The sequence below is a fragment of the Vigna unguiculata genome, chromosome 10 (genome assembly GCF_004118075.2).
Source record: "Vigna unguiculata cultivar IT97K-499-35 chromosome 10, ASM411807v1, whole genome shotgun sequence".
Taxonomy (NCBI): domain Eukaryota; kingdom Viridiplantae; phylum Streptophyta; class Magnoliopsida; order Fabales; family Fabaceae; genus Vigna; species Vigna unguiculata.
In genome coordinates, this window is record NC_040288.1 from 5149404 (window position 1) to 5169765 (window position 20362).

Sequence of the window (20362 nt, forward strand, 5' to 3'; positions counted from 1 at the left end):
TTCCATTCTTTGATGGTGAATGCTATGATCTATGGTAGTAAGAATGCAAAAATATCTACAAGGGCTAGATCTATGGGAGTCATGGAGGAAGATGGTGTTCTCTGGCCTGAAAATCCCATTGTGACTCAAATCAAAATGCACAAGGAAAAAGAAAGACGAGAAAGGCAAAGACAAGGTCATGCTTGTTTGCAAGTGTTTCACAAATCCTCCTTACCAGGATCATAACCCTAAAGTGTCCCAAAGAAATTTGGGATTATTTGAAAGAAGAATACGAATGAAACGAGAAGATTCGAGATATGAAAGTTTTGAACTTGAGAAGGGAGTTTGAGATGCTAAGGATGAGAGAGTCTGAGATAATTGAAGAATACTTAAACAAATTGTTGGGTATTCCAACAAAATAAATTTGTTGGAAAAAGATTGTTCAGATTCTAGACTCGTTAAGAAGATTCTAGTGACTGTGGTCGAAAGATATGAAACATTTATTGCTTTCTTACAAAACACAAACGATTTGTCTACATTTACTTTGACACACACACACACACATATATATATATATATATATATATATATATATGGAATATTAATAAAATATAATAACAAGTTCCTCCATATAATATATCCCTTATATTTTTCACATCTCTCATATTTTCAAAATTCCTAAATATTCCCAACAGTCTTGTATCGGAGAGTGAGGTCATATAGTGTGGTATGGTATTCTCTATGATAATTATTTTTATTTGTCTGATTACACTTTCACAGGTATTGTCGCTGCTGAAATCAAGAACCTGCTACTGTTCCTATACAATGATTTTGTTACTTCTATTGTATGGCTCTCTAATACTAAAACTTTGTTACATTTAAAAGTGTAATAAAATCCACACGTCTTAATCAGAATTCCCCTTTTAAGTTGTTTTAGCTGTCCAACTTCAACAACTCCTCTGAATAAAGCCTCGTTGTCAACTTTACTAGACCCTTAGACATTAGCCGAAACAACCTAGGTAACATTTTCATTTAAAAAGGAGGTTAATTATAATAGTCATTGTTGCCGCTTACTGCTGTAATTGTTGTTTTACTTCCTCGTAGAGAGCGAAAGGAAGAAAAACATATCCAACTTGTCGTTCTGTGCTCCGATAACATCGTTGCAGTTTCGTTATTAACCATAGTTACGATGCATTCACTTGCTCCTACAACTCTTATCGACACCAAATCGAATCAACTTGCTTTCTTGCTTTTACCGTCTCGGTCGTGTTTCATCCAATTGAATCAATGTCTTACACTTCATCATCCTCAAAATCTAAGCCCCGATGGATATACGATGTGTTCATCAGTTTCCGGGGCCAGACACTCGTAAGAATTTCGTTTCTCATCTGTATTCCGCTCTTGCAAATGCCGGGGTCAACACTTTTCAGGACGACGAGAAGCTTTCCAAGGGACAACGGCTAACAGAACTGTTTCATGCAATAGAAGTGTCTCAAATTTCCATTGTTGTTTTCTCCGGAAACTACATTTGCTCTACATGGTGTCTTGACGAACTCGTCAAAATCATGGAATGCCATGCTTTTAGAGGTCAAGTGGTTTTGCCAGTATTTTACGACGTTAACCCTTCGTCTCTACGTAGCCGGAGCTGTGTTTCTTACGAAGTCATTTTTGAATATGATAGTGACCTCCACCGGGTGAAAAAACGGAAACGGAAGAAAGCACTGAGCGAAGCTGCAGGTTTGTTAGGTTGGAATGTTTCGAATTACAGGTATATATATGCTTTTTGTTCCTTGTTTTAATTATCAGATTTTTTTTGTCCATCCATCTATTATTCTTTAATTAAAGGGAATCTAACTCACTTAGTTGAGCAGGGTGCGTGAGTTATTATGAACTTTCTTTTCTTTCTTATATGTTTCAATTCCTACGAATAAAATATTATCGTTTTCTTCTAATACTTAATTTAAATTTGTATACTTAGTGGCTTTATGGAACTCCGATTTTATCTCATTATAATTTGTATCCATTATCATTTTGGGTTTTGTAGAAATGAAAATGTTGTCGTGAAGGAAATTGTTAGTGAAGTTTTGGAAAGACTAGATAGAACATGCATGTCTACAACAGACTTTCCAGTTGGATTGAAATGTCGTGTGCAACATTGTATTGGCTTTTTAAGAAAACAAACAAGAGGTGCTTATGTATTAGGGATTTGGGGAATGGGAGGGATTGGTAAAACAACCATAGCCAAAGCCATCTACAATAAAATTCGATATGAATTTAAACATAAGAGTTTCCTTGAGAGTATTAGAGAAGTTTGGCAAAGAGATCAAGGGCAGATTGATTTACAAGAACGACTTCTATCAGATATCCTTGAAACAGAAAAGGTGAAGGTTTGTAGCATTTATTGGGGAAAAGCTATGATCAAGAAAACGCTTTGCAAAACAAGAGTACTTATTGTACTCGATGATGTGAATACATTAGAACAATTTAAGGCACTATGTGGAAATGGCAATGGGATGGTTGAAGGAAGTGTAATAATCATTACAACAAGAGATTTAGGCTTACTCAATATGCTTGATGTTGACCATGTATATGAAGTGGAGGAAATGAATGAGATTGAGTCCCTTGAGCTTTTCAGTTGGCATGCTTTTAAGGAAGCAAATCCACCAGAAGGTTTCCTTGAACTCTCAAAACAAGTAGTCACTTACTGTGGAGCACTACCTTTAGCTCTTGAAGTTCTTGGATCTTATCTGTACAAGAGAAGAAAAAAAGAGTGGGAAAGTGTAGTATCAAAACTAAAGGAAATACCAAATGATAAAATACAAGAGAAATTAAAAATAAGTTATGATGGTTTAACCGATCACACGGAGAAGGACATATTCCTTGACATATGCTGCTTCTTTATCGGTAAGGACAGAGGCGATGTAACAGAGATACTGAATGGTTGTGGACTTTATGCTGAAGTCGGAATAGAAATCCTGGTAGAAAGGAGCCTCGTAAAAGTTGAAAAGAATAACAAACTTGGGATTCATGATTTGCTACGAGACATGGGAAGAGAAATTGTTCGTCAAAGTTCACCACAAGAACCACAGAAGCGCAGTCGATTGTGGGTTCATGATGATGTACTTGATATATTGACAGAACATACTGTAAGAACTTTCTCTTACTATTTTTGAACTATAAACATCCTCAATGATGTAATTGGCACAGTAATAAAAGTTTGTACTTTTTTTTTCTGAATCCTAACTTTGCAAGTTTCCGTTTAAAAGCATGGCATTTGTATTTATGTTTTGATTTTGTTGGAGATCCTATGTTGACTAGAGGTAAGACAATTCTATAATATTAGTAGGTGCAAACCTCACCTTAAAAATCGGTTTTGTAGAATTGAGTATTGTATTGGTATTTACCTTTTCAAAGCATTTAGCTTCTAGATGTATACTTAAGTAGCATCTTATGTGTATTAATTACATCTTAACTTTGTCTTGTAAAAACTGCCAATTCTTCTCCTTATTTATAACTCTTTTTTCATTTATTTTTCATAGGGAACAAGAGTCATCGAGGGATTGGCTTTGAAGATGCAAAGAACCAGAGAAGTTTGTTTCAGTACTGAAGCCTTTGAGAAAATGAAGAGACTTAGACTTTTGCAACTTGATCATGTACAAGTAGCTGGAGATTATGGGCGTCTTCCCAAAAACCTGAGATGGGTTCATTGGAAAGCATTTTCATTAACCCACATACCTGAAAACTTTTATCAGAAAAACATAGTTGCTATTGACTTAAAATACAGTTCTCTTAAACTAGTATGGAGGGTGCCCCAGGTATATATATATACGTACATATATATTTGCACATCACATGATGCTCACGTTTTAAATTTTCTTGCAGCTGCTGGAGAGACTAAAATTTCTCAATCTTAGTCATTCCAAGAACTTATCAAAGACTCCAGATTTTTCAAAACTACCAAACCTTGAGAAGCTCATTCTCAAAGATTGTCCAAGCTTGTATGAAGTACACCATTCAATTGGAGATCTAAATAACCTCCTTCTATTAAACCTGAAGGATTGTACTTGCCTTGGTAATCTTCCAATGGTAATCTATAAGTTAAAGTCATTACAAACCCTCATCCTTTCTGGTTGTTCAAATATTGACAAGTTAGAAGAAGCCATAGGGCAGATGGAATCCTTAACAACTCTATTTGCAGACAATACTAGACTAAAACAAGTGCCTTTTGCAATAGTAAGATCTAAAAAGATTGGATACGTATCCCTTTGTGGATATAAAGGATTGGCACGAAATGTATTTCCTTCCCTCGTATGGTCTCTGATGTCACATACAAGAGGAGCTTTATCCTGTTTTCAACCATTTGGGATCATGCCAACATCAATAGTCTCAATGGATATACAGGATACTAATTTGGTTAACCTATCAAACTTCCGTGAATTTTCAAAACTTAGAAGTGTTTGTATACAATGCGACTCAGATTTTCAACTAACTCAAGAACAAAGAATAGTTCTGCATGAGTTATGCAATGTAAACTTTTCTGGATCAGAAAATGCATATCTATCACCAATTTCAGAAAATTCTATGGTATCGTATTTGATTGGAATGGGAGGCTACAAGCAAGTCTTCACTATGCTTAGCAATAGCATATCAGAGGTTCTTCTCTCTCTTTTTCTGTTGTCTACCTTACTTTTCCTATTCATTTTTACAGCGCATGAAATATTTTTTCCTCATAAAATTATGTATTTGTTTACCCAGCATATAATGGGGTTACGTGCATGTTTATTTATTTTGCATTTCGCTTGTGACAATCTCCTTTGTACAATTTCTGTCGCCCATTTTTGGAGTCTTAAAATTCATAGTGTAAGTATTGTATATCAGTTTTTCATGGCATATCAGTTCTACAACTTTTTCTCTCTGTAAGAGTTTCACAACACTATTGAAATTAAAATTTATGCTAACTTTGTGTTGTATATAGTGCTTTTTGTCGTTGACTGAATTTCAATCCATTTTCTTGTCTATGTTTTTTTATGAAGTGAACTTTAATTGTTGACAATATCAACTTGATATCATAATAAATAAATAACTAAGCTTTGCTGCATGATACAGGTCTTGAGAAGCAGTAGTTCCACTGATTTTGTTCTTCCAGGGGACAATTATCCTCACTGGTTAGCCTATAAAGGGGAAGGTCATTCAGTACCTTTTCAAGTTCCTAAAGCCAGTAATTTTCGCATGAAGGGAATGCTGTTGTGTGTTGTTTATTCATCAACCCCTGAAAACATGGCAACTCAAGCTCTCACTAATGTCTTCATCTTTAATTACACCAAGTGTACCGTTCAAATATATAAGAAAGCAACAACAATGTTCTTTAGTGATGAAGATTGGCAGTGTGTAATATCAAAGCTAGGACCCGGAGACAACGTGGAGATTTTTGTCGGTGATGGTCATGGAATCACTGCTAAGAAAACAGCTGTGTATCTGATATGTGGTCAGACAATTAAAATGAGAATGGAGTCTCTTGGAATGCGTGCACAACAAACCACAGATATGGAAATGGAGGCAAAGAGGCCGAAGAAAAATATATTTGGAACAATTAGAAACAAATGATTATGTTCATGTTTATGTCGATGATGAATCAAATGGATATATTTGTAATTACGTCAGTTGAGATAATTATTTATTTTAATTGAATATGTTATTTGTGGGATCAACACTCTTAAAAATTATTATACTATATAGTTGACTATGAATACGTTTGCCAAGATCAACAAGGACATAACAATGTGTTAATGCAATGGATTGGATATAAATACCAATCCGAGAAGGAGAAAGTTGCTTTTTGGCCCCTTGTCCATGTCCATAATCTCATCTAGGCCATGAATAGGATTTCCTCTCAAACAACCTTGGCTTTTCTAAACTAAATGTCATTTCTTTGTATAGGATTGCCCTTTATTCTGTAATAATATTTTTGAAAAATGCAAAAATTATCATATGAAATGTTTTTGAATCTTCACGTGTAATTTCTTTTTCAAGAGTAAGTTTTTCTTTTTTCAGATCTTTATTTCGTTTTCTTTGTTCATCCTCTCACACAATCACACACTTCCTTTTCTGTTTGTTCTTTAACAACGGTCTTTTGCTTTGGTATCTTCACAAGCTTTCAAACGTTATATTTGGAACTTGTTCAAGCTATTTTTGCATAACTTTGACCTAATCTTGGTCGTTTAGCTTTGTAGAAGATCTTTGGCTGTAGTTGGGATTTGAATATTGAGTTCTCTTGTAGGAGGATTTTTTTTAAATCCTTCCACTGCAAATGATGGCATCAGGCATATGGTCTCTCCATAGTTAGGAGTAGAGTTGTCAATTTGGCACAACCCACAAAATTTGACCCTAGCCTACGTGGGTTGGGCCCAAAAACCCAAGGCCGAGAAATCCTTCCGTTGGAAAAGTCCACAGATACTAAAACTTCACAGAAAGCCTGTGGGTCAGGGCAGTTCATTGGGTTTCTTTTCAAAGATTAACAATGTATATTTCTTTAAATATATTATTAAACTTTAGGTTTAGGTCACCCTATCTCAACAATCGGCCCTTGTCCATCTATCTCGACAATCAACTCGACCCGATGAATCTCAACTTTGGCCATGGGCTTGCCCGTCTCAACCTTAAGCTCAAACAACTCCGTCTCAACCTTCGACATGTCGGCCTTTGGCCATGGCCAACCTATCTCGGTCGTTGGCCTGCCTCGATTGTTTGTCCTCCTCGACCGTCGGCCCAAGCTGGCCTGAGCCTGCCCATCTTAATCGTCGACCCGAACCTTCTCATTTGTTGGCTCGACCTGTCTCGGACGTCGACCTGGGCCATCCTATCTCAGATGTCAACTTGGGCCTGTCTTGGTTTTCGAAATGGGTAGTCCAGTCTAAGCTGTTGGAATAAGTTGTCCCATATCGTTTGTCACCCCGGTAAGGCCCGTCTCGACCGTCTGCTCAACTCGTCTCGTCCATCGGCCTAGTCAGGCCCGTCTCGACCATTGGCCCTGGTTGCCCCGTCTTAGATGTCAGCCTAAGCCCACTCGCCTCGACCTTCATCCCGATATGGTCTCATTTGTAGGCTCTAGCTAGCCCTTCTTCGTCACCGTCCTAGCCCTAACCGACTTGCCCCGTTGCTCGCTTAGGCCTTTGGCTCAACTTGGTCTTTCTCGACCGTGTGTTTGAGCCATTTCGACTCGTCTCGGCCGTAGGCCGTAGCAAGCCCTTCTCAACCATCGTCCTAGATCGAACCTTCTTAGTTGTTGTCCAAGGTTAACCTTTCTCGATTGTCATTCTAGGTCGACCCATTGCATAGTGATAGAAATGTGTCGTACTATCTCGACCTTCAACCGAAGCACACTCATCTCGATCGTTTGTTGTCACATCTCGATGTCAAGTAAGCCCTACCCATCTCGGATGTTTGGTCAGCCCAACCTAATTCGGTCATCGACTGTCAACTTGGGCCAACGCTTCTCGTTTGTTTCCCCGGACCGACCTCTTTGATTGGTAGCTCAACTCGTCTCCTGTCAGCATGGGCCGACTCGTCTCCTGTAAAGTTAGGATATATATAAATATATATTGTGTGTTAATGGGATTTAATAATTGTAGTTGCAGGAGTAGCAATATTTTTTTTGATGTAGTGATAGGGAATCATGTGCAGAAAAAGGATAAAATGAGGTGATAACCAATTATACTTAAAAAGAATAATCCATTTATAATATTTCTTCATCTATTAGTTGAACCATTCATTTAAAAGCAAAGGTTATATATCAAAAGGCAAATTGAAATCATATCATATCTGTGTATGTACAATGAACATAAGAGCAAAGCATTAAAAACCATTTTCCACCGGTTTTTCTTCATAATTTCAGCTTGTACATGGGACCATCTATCTCACCACCCATTCGTTTCTTTTCTCGTATTTTAGCGAGCATAAGCATAAACAAACAGTGATAATGCGCACTCATCAATCATCATGACCATTCAAGTAGAAAAAAAATACAACGTTCATGTTTTTTCACGAGTTTAGACATACACAGACACCTAGAGTTCAAAGTCAATAGAAATAATTAGAATGATTTCTTTTAAAGATTTTCATTTAAAGATTTATCTGTAATGCCAAAAGAGAATGCAATTCTTATGCTTTTAACACTTAAAAGCAGAAAAAGAGACGCAGTGTATTGCTTTTAAAATAAAAAGTAAAGTTAATATGTAATGTTTTTAAAAACATGTAATTTGAAAAGGATTTCTTAGTTGTTAGAGTACGTAATATTTTCTTTATATGGTTGTTGAAAGTGGGCGTTGGTCTAATTTTTCAAATGGCTAAAGTAAAAGAGGTTCTGTGATGGTCTTAAAGCGCTTCCATGACTATAAATAAAGTTTTGATCTTCCGCGTACTTCGATTAGCTGTGTCTGTAAAGATCATCTATCTCACTGTGTCGCATTGACGTTTTCTCTTCTAAAACTTCATGGCCTCATCGATTCCTTCCATGGAATTCGCCTCTTCATCATCCAAACTCCCATGGATGTACGACGTGCTCATAAACTTTACTGGAGACGACATCCGTAACAAATTTGTTTCCCATCTAGATTCTGCCCTCTCTAATGTTGGTTTCACCACTTTCCTTCACCACCAGAATGCAGTGAAGCCAATGCACATCCAACAACCTATTCATGATCTCTGTCGGGTAGCAATTGTTGTTTTCACCAAAACCTACTCTCAATCTGCTTGGTGTCTTCATCAGCTTCAACAAATCATTGAATGGCACGAAACTTATTGCCGACATGTTTTGCCCGTATATTACGAAATTTCGCCATCTGATATACGTCTTCAGAAGGGTGATTTTGGAAAAGCCTTCGAAGCTACCGCACACCAAACCTTTTCAAGACAACAACTGGAGCATGGGATGTCTAGGTGGAGCCAAGCACTCACGAAAGCAGCAAATTTCTTTGGATGGGATGAGAGCAATTACAGGTAAATAATTCACTCAATCAAGCGTATTTTAAGATGGTGATTTAATTTTAGTATTAGATGACTCATTCTGCAATTGCTATTGAACTTGAAGGAGCGATGCTGAACTAGTAGATAAAATTGTTAAGACTGTTCTTAATTTATCAGTCTTGTCTGCTACTAAATTTCCAGTTGGATTACAATTCAACGTGGAAGATCTTATTCGAACTATAAAAAATAAATCCACGAAAGTTTCTACAATAAGGATATGGGGAGTGGGAGGATCTGGTAAAACCACCCTTGCCAGAGCCATCTACCATCAAATTCATGGTACATTCACGGAGAAAAGTTTCATTGAAGATATTTCAGAAGTTAAGCAATCAGGAAGTCGTGTTTGTTTACAAGAACAACTTCTTTCAGATATCTTAAAACTAAAGGTGAAGATAACTTGCGATGAGATGGGAAGAAGAATTATTCGGGAAAGACTTAATGGGAAAAGGGTGCTCATTGTACTTGATGATGTGAGTAAGAATGGTCCATTAGACCTATTGGAAAGTAGTTCACTGTTCGGTGAAGGTAGTGTAATAATTATTACAACAAGAGAGGAAAAAGTACTGAGGAAACATCAAGTTGATTATGTTTTCCGGATAAATCTAATGAACCCAAACGAGTCCCTTGAGCTTCTTAGTTGGCACGCATTTAGAGAAGCAAAACCAAAAGAAAGTTACAATTACCTTGCAAAAACGGTAGTTACTTTTTGTGGAGGACTACCTCTGATAGTAATTCAAGGTTGTGAAAGGGATAGTTGAAGGGATAGAGAAAATGTGTAGATAGTAGAGTATGAAAGTAGTAGTTGGAGAAGTGTATTTGTAGTTGAGAGTAGTTGTATTGGATGTTGTGTTAGTTGTTCTTGATGTTACAAAATGGTAGGATACATGGGTATTTATAGACCCATAGATTATTCTAGAAACTCCTAGCTAGAACTAATGCAAATACTTCTAGATTTTTCTACATAGTTGAATGTTCTTGATTTTTCTTTCTATCCTAGGCTTTTCTCCAATACTCTAGAAGTTTCTTTACATTTCAATAACTCTATCTTATATTTTTTTAGATTCTTCTAGAATTTGCATTATACTTTAATACTCCTCCTTGATGCAAATTCGGTAACTCCAAGCATAGCGCGTAGTAGTTCAAATCTTGGTCTTGGTAAGGCCTTTGTGAAGATATCTGCAATTTGATCTTCTGTCGGGCAGTACTCAAGTCGTATCTTCATATTTGTTTCCGCTTCTCTGATGAAGTGGTATTTAATTGCTATGTGTTTTGTTCTACTGTGATGTATTGGGTTCTTCGTCATTGCGATAGCTGATTTATTATCACAGTTGATTGTAGTAGGTCCACTTTGTTTCTCTCCCATATCTTTGAATATCTTTCGAAGCCATATAGCTTGACTTGTTGCTTCAGCAGCAGCCACATATTCTGCTTCAGCTGTTGATTGTGCAACAGTTGCTTGCTTCTTTGATGCCCAAGAGAATATTCCCGATCCAAGCGAGAAAGCATAGCCTGAGGTGCTCTTCATGTCATCTTTGATCCTGCCCAATCACTATCGGTGTAGCCAATGATCCTTGAGTTAGTCATGGTTTTGTACCATATTCCAAACTCCTTTGTGCCTTGTAGATATCTTAAAATTCTTTTCCCTACTCCATAATGAATCTGACTTGGCTTTTGCATGAATCTTGATAGAAGACTTGTGGCATACATAATGTCTGGTCTTGTGGCTGTGAGATATAAGAGACTTCCAATCAAACTTCTGTAGCGTGATGCATCTGTTTCTTGTGCTCCATCATCTTTTTGTAGTTTCTCATTTACCACCAATGGAGTAGCGACAGGTTTACAATCATACATCTTGAACTTCTTCAATAGGGCTTCAATATATTTCTTTTGAGAGATAAATATGCCGTCTTCTTGTTGTTTCACCTCTATACCGAGGAAATAGTTCATCAACCCAAGGTCGGTCATCTCAAATGTCTTCATCATGTCTTCTTTAAATTCTTTCATCATCTCCAAATTGTTTCCTGTATAGATAAGATCATCGACATATAAGGAGACAATGAGGTGATACTGACCTTGTGCTTTAATATATAGTGTTGGCTCACTTTTGCTCCTCCTGAATCCTTGATCGATGAAGTATTGATCAATCTTGCTATACCATGCTCGAGGAGCTTGCTTCAAGCCGTATAAGGCTTTTTTTAGTCTTAGTACTTTGCCTTCATTGCCTTTATTGATGAAGCCTTGAGGTTGTTCAACATAAATCTCTTCTTCGAGCACTCCATTTAGGAAGGCTGATTTGACATCTAGTTGATAGATGTTCCATCCTTTTTGTGCTGCTAGGGCTATTAGAGCTCTTATTGTATCTAGTCGTGCGACTGGAGCAAATGTCTCATTGTAGTCGATTCCTGGTTGTTGTGAGTATCCTTTTGCGACCAATCTGGCCTTGTGCTTTTGTATAGTTCCATCAGGATTGAGCTTTGTTTTATATACCCATTTCACTCCAATGATGTCTTTTCCTTGAGGACAGTTTACGAGCTCCCAAGTGTTATTCTTCTCAATCATTTTAACCTCTTCTTCCATAGCCTTGACCCATATTTCTTGCTTTGATGCTTCCTCATAGCAGTTAGGCTCAATCATGGCCATATTGCAGGTTTCGTATATGTCTACCAAAGATCTTACTCGTCTTGGAGTGGACTCTAGTGAAGAATCTTCTAATGGAGGTGGAGAAGGCGTACCTGAAGCTTCTGCCTCTTCTTGAATTTCTTCTTGATATTGTTGCACTGGAACTAAAGTGGTGCTTTTAACAACTTTTTCTTCTTCCCAATTCCAAGAAGCATTTTCATCAATTTCAACATCTCGACTAATGACGAGCTTTTTTGTTTGTAGGTTGTAAACTCGATAGCCTTTTGATTGTGTGCTATATCCCAAGAATATTCCTCGTATAGTCTTGTCTTCAAGCTTGTGCCTCCTTTGATCAGGAACATGTATGTAGCAGATAGATCCAAATACTCGTAGGTGTTTGGCTGATGGCTTTCTTCCACTCCAAGCTTCAATAGGAGTCTTGTCTTTGACTGCCTTAGTTGGACATCTGTTTAAAATGTAAACTGCAGTGTAGACTGCTTCAGCCCAAAAAGTGTTAGGCATACCTTTCTCTTTTAGCATTGATCTTGCCATCTCCATGACTGTGCGATTTTTTCTTTCTGATACACCGTTTTGTTGTGGAGTATATGCGACTGTGAGTTGTCTCTCTATGCCTTCATCTTCGCAGAATTTGTCAAACTCGCGAGATGTATACTCCTTTCCACGATCACTTCTAAGTACTTTTATTTGTTTTCCACTTTGCTTCTCAACAAGGGCCTTGAATTTCTTGAATATTCCAAAGACTTCTGACTTTGCCTTTAAGAAATAAACCCATGTCATTCTAGAGAAGTCATCAATGAAGAGGATGAAGTACCTGTTGTTGTGATGTGAAGGCGTCCTCATTGGTCCACAAACATCAGTATGGATCAACTCTAGTAAGTCTTTAGCTCTCCATGCTTTGTCGGTCGAGAATGGTAATCGATGTTGTTTACCAAGGAGACATCCTTCGCATGATTCATTATTCTCTTTTAAGCATGGAAGATCTCTCATCATGTTTTTCTTATATAGAAGCTTTAAGGCATATGTGTTGAAGTGGCCAAATCTCCTATGCCAAAGCCACGAGTCATCAACTTCTGCCTTCATGGCAATATTAGTTCCAGGTTTGAAGCTTATGGGAAAGCTTCTATTTCTCTTCTCCATTTTTACTTGGCCAATTTCTGTCTTTCTACTGTCATAAATTTTGCATGTATCTTTCTCAAAGTGGAGAGAATATCCATTCTCCATCATTTGACCAATACTTAAAAGATTCTCTTTAAGATTGGGAACCAATAAAACATCCTTGATGAATTTCGTACCTTTCTTTGTCTCCACCATGACAGTTCCTTTGCCTTGAGACTCCACTATGGTACCGTTTCCTAGTCGAACTTTGACATTGACAGATTTATCAATGTCTTTGAAGATGCTTTGATCTTTGGCCATGTGATTGCTGCATCCACTATCCAAGTACCAACTTTCTCCTCCGTTAGGAGATTCTTGATTGGCATAAAATAAGCGTTGCTCCTGATTATGTTCTTCAGCAAAGTTTGCTTGATGCTTATTTTTATTACGACAATACTTCTCTACGTGGCCAAATTTCTTGCAGTATTGACATTGAGGTTTTCCATGATGCCAACAATCTTTTTCCATGTGACTTGTCTTTTTACATATGCCACATGGGGGATATTTTCCTTGACGAGTCATAGGGAAGCTTCTAGAATTTTCTTTATTTCTAGAAATTTCTCCTCTACTTTTATTTCCTTCATATTCTTTATTCTGAGACCGTAATTTTAGTTTTGATTGAAAGGCATTTTCGACTGAGTCTTCTTCATGCCTTTTCAATCTTTGTTCATAAGCTTCAAGAGAGCCCATTAGTTGTGTTACTGACAATGTGGCCAAATCTTTTGTTTGTTCAATCGCGGTTGCGATTGCATCATATTTTTGGGGAATAGAAATTAAAATTTTCTCAACGATTTTTTTGTCAAGAATAGTTTCCCCATAGGCTCTCATCTGACTAACTATTTCCTTTATTCTAGAATAGTAGTCTTTAATGGTCTCAGATTCTTTCATTCTTATTAATTCAAACTCTCGTCTTAGGAATGAAGTTTAACATTGCGTACCTCATCACTTCCTTGAAACTCTTCTTGTATTGTGTTCCAAGCTTGCTTTGCGTTTGTGGCACCTATTATTCTCGGAAAGATTGTGTCATCAACTGCTTGTTGAAGAGAAAATAAAGCCCTTGAATCCTTTTGTTTGTTTTCCTTCAACTCCTTCTTCTGAGCTGCAGTAAGAGTGGAAGTGTCTTCTGGAATAGTGAATCCCTCTTCTATAATGTCCCATAAATCTTGGGAGCGAAAGAATGTCTTCATTTTGACACTCCAAAAATCATAATTTTCTCCTGTGAAAATAGGTACTGGAATTGATGATGTTTGATTGGTAGTGGCCATAGGTTGAGAAAATATTTTGGAAGTAGTATAGAATGGAGTTCTAATTTTTTTTGAAGCAGTTGAAAAATTTATCTACGCCCAGTAGATGACCGAACGTAGCTCTGATACCACTGATAGTAATTCAAGGTTGTGAAAGGGATAGTTGAAGGGATAGAGAAAATGTGTAGATAGTAGAGTGTGAAAGTAGTAGTTGGAGAAGTGTATTTGTAGTTGAGAGTAGTTGTATTAGATGTTGTGTTAGTTGTTCTTGATGTTACAAAATGGTAGGATACATGGGTATTTATAGACCCATAGATTATTCTAGAAACTCCTAGCTAGAACTAATGCAAATACTTCTAGATTTTTCTACATAGTTGAATGTTCTTGATTTTTCTTTCTATCCTAGGCTTTTCTCCAATACTCTAAAAGTTTTTTACATTTCAATAACTCTATCTTATATTTTTTTAGATTCTTCTAGAATTTGCATTATACTTTAATAACCTCTAACTCTTGAAGTCATTGGAACTTATTTATTTGAAAGGACACAAATAGAATGGGATGTTATATTGAACAAATTAGCGAAAATTCCTCATAACAATGTTCGACGGATATTGAAAATAAGCTTCGATGGTTTACGCAATAAAATGGAAAAATATTTATTCCTTGATGTATGTAGTTTCTTTGTTGGTAAAGACAGAGCTTATGTTAGAGAGATTCTAAATGGCTGTGGAGTAGACGCTGATAGTGGAATAAGAGTTCTCATAGACCGTAACCTCATAAAACTTAAAAGAAACAACACATTCGGAATGCATCCTTTGCTACAAGAAATGGGAAGAGAAATCGATCACCGAAAAGGGGAAGAAAGATATGCATTGGAAGAGACTGATGTAAGAACATTTTTTTATATATGGTTTTGAAACTTTTTTTGGAAATGTTTGCTTTCTCATCTGTAATAAATTTCTTTTTCTTAGGTCTTTGCATCTGAGAGGGTAAGCGTCTTAGCGAGACGCCGTAAGAAACTATTTTTAACCAGAGCACTTTGCTTCAAACCTTATGCTCCAGTGATAAGACACAATTCAAGACTTCTGAAAATCGTCGGAAATCCTGAGTATCTTAGGTTGAATTCTTCAAAATTCCTACCTAATGACTTTTATCTGCATGGTGCAATATCGATTGATTTAAGCCACACTTCTCTTCGACTCGACTGGAAAAAATTGCAGGTTTTTATAATGTGCCTTTATCTTTTAAAACTCGTAGCTTATTTAAAATAAAAATATTATATATTTCTACTTATAATTATTTCATTTTTTTATTTTCTTTAATATTTTACTAAAATACCTATCACTATCTTCTGAAGGTTTGGGCGTCGCTAAAAGTCTTGAATCTTAGTCTCAAATCTTGCTCAAAATTGCGCAAAGTACATCGATCTATTGGATGTCTCTATGATCTTACACTGTTAAATTTGAAGGACTGTACACGTCTAAGCAATCTCCCCAAAGAGACATATAAGTTGAAATCTTTAAGAACTCTGATTCTCTCTGGTTGTTCCAAGATTGAACTAATGGAAAAGGATGTACTGCAAATGGAATCCTTGGTATCTCTAATTGCTGAAAATACAGCTGTGAAACAAGTACCTCTTTCAATTGTAAGATCAAAAAGCATCGGATATATATCCTTACATCGATTTGAGGGACTGCCACGTAATCTTTTTCCTTCCATCATTCGGTCTCGGATCTCACCAACAATGGATTCCCTGTCTTATGTTCATTCGTTCATGGATAAGAAGGATTATATTCAGGATGCTATTGCATCATTTCTTAGAATGCTTGTAAATCTTCGAAGTGTGTCCGTGGAATGTGACCCCGAGTTTGAACTATCTAAGGAAGTGAAAACAGTTCTGGTCGAATATTGTCCAAATATTACAGAATCAAGAATCTCAAAGCATCACTTAAGGTCTTCTTTCATTAGTGTCGGAAGATACAATGACTTCTTAAATACTGTAAGCAAAGGCTTATATGAGGTTCTTTTTTAGCTTTCCTTTCACTTATTACCTTTACCATCATTTTAGCTTTTAAACATAAAGTAATCATAATTAAGTCTCCCACAGAAAATACAATACTAAACTTTTAACACCCTTCATTTATATTGCCACACACACAACTTCATCTAAAACTGTATGATCTTAATAATCAACTAACCAAATGATTATGCTTATACTAAGTACTAGGAAATTGATTTCCACTTTCTTGCTTTATTTGCTTCATAAATGTTTTATTCTCAGTCGCATATATATAAACGGAAAAAGATGTAAACAAAAATGCATATTAAATCCCTAACGACATGGTGATATACACATAACAATACTATTAACCAGTTTTCTTTAGATTAATTACTGTTGTTGTTTAATTATGTATTACATTTTGGTTCATTACAGATGCTCATTTTGTATCTCATGATACAGGTATTGGCAATCAGTGAGTCGTGTGATGTTTCTCTCCCTGGTGACAATGATCCTTATTGGTTGGCCCATACAGGTGAGGGACATTCTGTTTCTTTCACTGTTCCTCAAGATCGTGTCATGAAGGGAATAGTTTTGAATGTTGTTTATTTATCAACCCCTGGAATCTTGACAACTGAATCCTTTACAAGTGTCTTAATTGTTAATTACACAAAGTGCACATTACTGATGCACAACCATGACAGAGTAATTTCCTTTAATGCTGCATCGATATTTTGTTTCACACACATTTCATTATGAACACTCTAGACATTGTTTCACTCGCTACATAGAGTTTCATTGATGGATTTCTAACATTGGCTATCAAATTTCTACAAGAGTGTCTTCTGCAATATTTTAATGAATATTGATTTTAATAACAAATGCTTGGTAGCAAAGAGGATAACACAAGTGAATGCGAGAAATTTAATATAAAACTTGATGTCATGGCACAAATTAATGTGATTTCTGATGTTCAATTGTTCATCAGATGGATCCTTAAGTTCTGCAGCAAATCTTTAAACTGCTAGGAATTATAGAAGACGTGCAGCATCAGCTGTTTCATTTGCCACGTTAGTTGACAATATTTGGAGTTTCTCAGAAAGATATTTCAACCGTGTCAGTATGTTTTTCACACCAGCTTCCACCTCATCGTATGATTTCGTGTCAATCTCATTTTCTTCCAATATTTGCTTATCTGCATATATGGATATATGTATGTAAAATTTATGTTTAGCAACTCATGTAATGACGAAGATACTCATCAACATTTAAATTGGTGAACAAATAGGAAGCGCAAGGAATTTTAGGATTGAGAAAGAGTGATAATAGGCTTGAAACTAATCATAATCAACATAATGAAATGAGTTTATGAGTTTTTTCCTTACAAGATGCTCACCTTTAAGAGTGAGTCTCTTTCACATTATTATGCTCCTCTTAAGATAATGAGTTTATAGATTGTTTTTTTCAACTTTTTTTTATTTTTATCAATATGAGACTTAGACACAGACTTAAATTTTGAAAATATTTACGTGAATGTAAATTTAAGACAAGTTAAAAGCATACTAGCACTCACCTCGCAGTAGCAGTAGCTTCGTTTCTTATTCGGTGACAATTTCAGTTCGTTTTTGCAATGACCTTTCGGTGTTTTTTTTTCTTTGGTCTGGATAGTTCGTATCGAGTAGTGGTCACTGTATGTACTTTGTAGTAGTTTGGTGAATCCGTTCCTTTTATGATTTTTTTCCTATTTATGAACAGTTTTTCCAATTACAGTACAATCACAATATGTTATTTGTGTAAAGAGTCTATCTTGTAGGGTGCAAGATTTGATTTCCTGTGTGATTTGTATTGGTTGTGTATGTAAATACATTATCAAAGTGATAGTTCTGGCTGGTGTGGCTACGCAACTGGATGCATCTATGAGAATGAGCGTATAAAATTCTTTGTGCAATTCTTCTCCCCTTTATCTCTTTATATTTGTTTTAGCATATTTAATCTTACATTTTCCTGGCTCGAACATAAAATTTTAAGAACTAGTAAATCCTAAAAGTTAAACATACTGATAAGTTTGCATTAAGATTCTAAATTTTTCAAAAATATATGATAGTTTCAATTCACCCTACTCTAAAACTTGGTCTCATTCTAAAATTGTCCAATTCAAAACATTTAAATCATTGAATTAAAGTATAATTTTATCAGAAACTTGATAAATGATGGAGACTTGTTTTTGTTGAAGATTCCAGGTGCGGATAATCTAGCTGATATGTTGACCAACACTGTCATAACAACTAAGTTGAGGCTTTGCATTGCTAATAAGTGCAAAATTTAGTAAATTTCATACAGAATTTTGGCACTATTGCTTATAATTTGTGCTTATATGATATTGATTTTCCACGATCTAAGACAAATGAGCTTCAATCACATGTTTCCAAGTTTCCATTTAAAAGAAATCATTTGAACCCTATTTTGTGTATTTTTTAGGTTAATTAAGGTAGGAGGAGGAAAGAACATAAAAGAAGAAGAAGAAAGCAAGAAACATAGAAGAAGTCCTGCTACTATTCGCTCAAACCAAAGCAATCTCGCCCAACAAGATCTCTTGCCGCTAGTCTTGCCTAAGCGAGACAGACCTCGCTTGAGCGAGAGTTCGTGCAGAGGGAACATTCAAGTTACACATTTCTCGCCTAAGCGAGAATATTTTCGCTCAAGCGAGATGAGCTTTCTTCAGCATGAAGTACCTTCTCGCTTAGGCGAGAGTTAACTGGCTCAAGCGAAAATTCGTGCAGTATATATGTTACTAGAGGCAGAGAACAAAAAAAAACGAAACTGGAAAACACATCTTGGCTGAGCTCTGGAAGGACGAACAACACATGATCCATGGTTTCTGGGTTTTCTTCTTAGCTCTCAGGATTTCCATGGCTGCCATGAGCAACTAAACACTTCTCTTGGGATTGAATGTAATCAAATCAAACTTGGATGTAATCTGGTGATATTTATATATAGCATTTCTGTTTCTACTCAATATTGGTATTATTGTTTTGTTCTTAATGCTTGATTCTATCTGATCTATAGATTCGTGATTATGATTTTTAGATTTGACTAGAAAGTATTTCTAAAATCTGATCTGAACAATGATACTTGATGTATTGTGATGCTAGGAATTGTTTTCAATATATCAGTTGCTTATAACACTTGATCATAATGCTAGATTAATCTGTTGTGAGGAATCAATATTCAGGGGATTAATCTTATGAATTTTATACGTGAGGAATTAATATAAATGATCTTTTAGTGTTGCATCAATATTGGTAAATTCAGATGTTGTATATTCATATTTATCTAGATTACAAAAAAGGGAGATAGATGAAATTCAATCCCAATTTCTTTTACTGAATTTTTCTAAACTTTTTCGCTTTTATTGTATTATTTTTATGCAACAGCCAATGATAAATCAAACGAATATTTCTGTATATATGCTAATTGAGATAATTATCTATTTTAACTAAATTCGTTCCTCGTGGGATCGACACTCTTACTTAAAAATCATTATACTACAGCTAACTTTTGGTATGCTTGCCAAGAGACAAACAATTGCCTCAACTGGCCTTCAAGAAAATTTATGATGAAGGTGACTACACTAGGTGATATTGTAAATCAAACTCTAAGTGGGAGAATTATTAATATTATGGTGCTTGATTTAGTCCCACATCGCTTAGGATTGTAAAACTTTATAGACACACAGAAATAAAATACTTCCTAGTGTAGGTGTGGACGTAGGCATATACGCCGAACCACGTTAAATTCTTCGTGTCGTTTATTTTTCCCTCCTATACTCTTTCCTTTATTGTCTTTTATTCCCAACAAAACTTCTACGTAAATTTAAATGTTTAGTTAGGCTCCTCCATATACTTACTTACTATTCAAACACTTAATAGTGAGTTTGGCCTTGTACTTGTTAGATAGCGAAGGCTTCCAATCAAGCTTTGGTACTTGCTGGCTCGATCTCCTTCAAACTTCAAGAGCTTTATACTCGGTTCCATTGGGATCGAAACAAAGTTGTAGTTTGTCATTTTGAACTTGTTCAAGATCTTCTCGGCATATCTTTCTAGAGACAAAAAATGGCTGTCTAACCTTGTTTGACTTCTAAACCGAGGAAGTACTTCATTAATCCTAATTTCGTCATCTCAAACTCCTCATGTCACTATGACGTTAAACTCTTGAATCATCTCAACTTTGTTTCTCATGAATATGAGGTCATGTACATAAAGAGCAACAAACATCATATTATCTTTATTTTTCTTTATATACAATGCATGTTCATACAAATACT

General features: G+C 36.0%; 1 protein-coding gene and 1 pseudogene across 5 annotated transcripts; both read left to right on the forward strand.

The window, feature by feature from the left end:
• The first annotated feature begins 1202 nt into the window (after positions 1-1202).
• LOC114165129 lies at positions 1203-5583 on the forward strand (annotated as a pseudogene).
• Positions 5584-8332: 2749 nt separating this feature from the next.
• LOC114165852 (disease resistance protein RPS4B-like) lies at positions 8333-19025 on the forward strand. 5 transcript variants are annotated; one of them, XR_003599808.1, is made up of 7 exons: positions 8333-8973; positions 14716-14926; positions 15011-15259; positions 15397-16038; positions 16501-16573; positions 17027-17189; positions 18517-19025. XR_003599808.1 is itself a non-coding variant. In XM_028050464.1 (6 exons), the coding sequence occupies exons 1-6, from the start codon at positions 8468-8470 to the stop codon at positions 17056-17058; spliced, it is 1713 nt and encodes a 570-aa protein (XP_027906265.1). In that variant the 5' UTR covers positions 8333-8467; the 3' UTR covers positions 17059-17311. The 5 variants fall into 5 exon arrangements, 4 of the variants coding, with proteins under 4 accessions (XP_027906265.1, XP_027906263.1, XP_027906264.1 ...); XM_028050464.1 differs by lacking the exon at positions 18517-19025 and having other exon boundaries at positions 17027-17311; XM_028050462.1 differs by lacking the exons at positions 17027-17189; positions 18517-19025 and having other exon boundaries at positions 16501-16978.
• The last annotated feature ends 1337 nt before the right edge of the window (positions 19026-20362 follow it).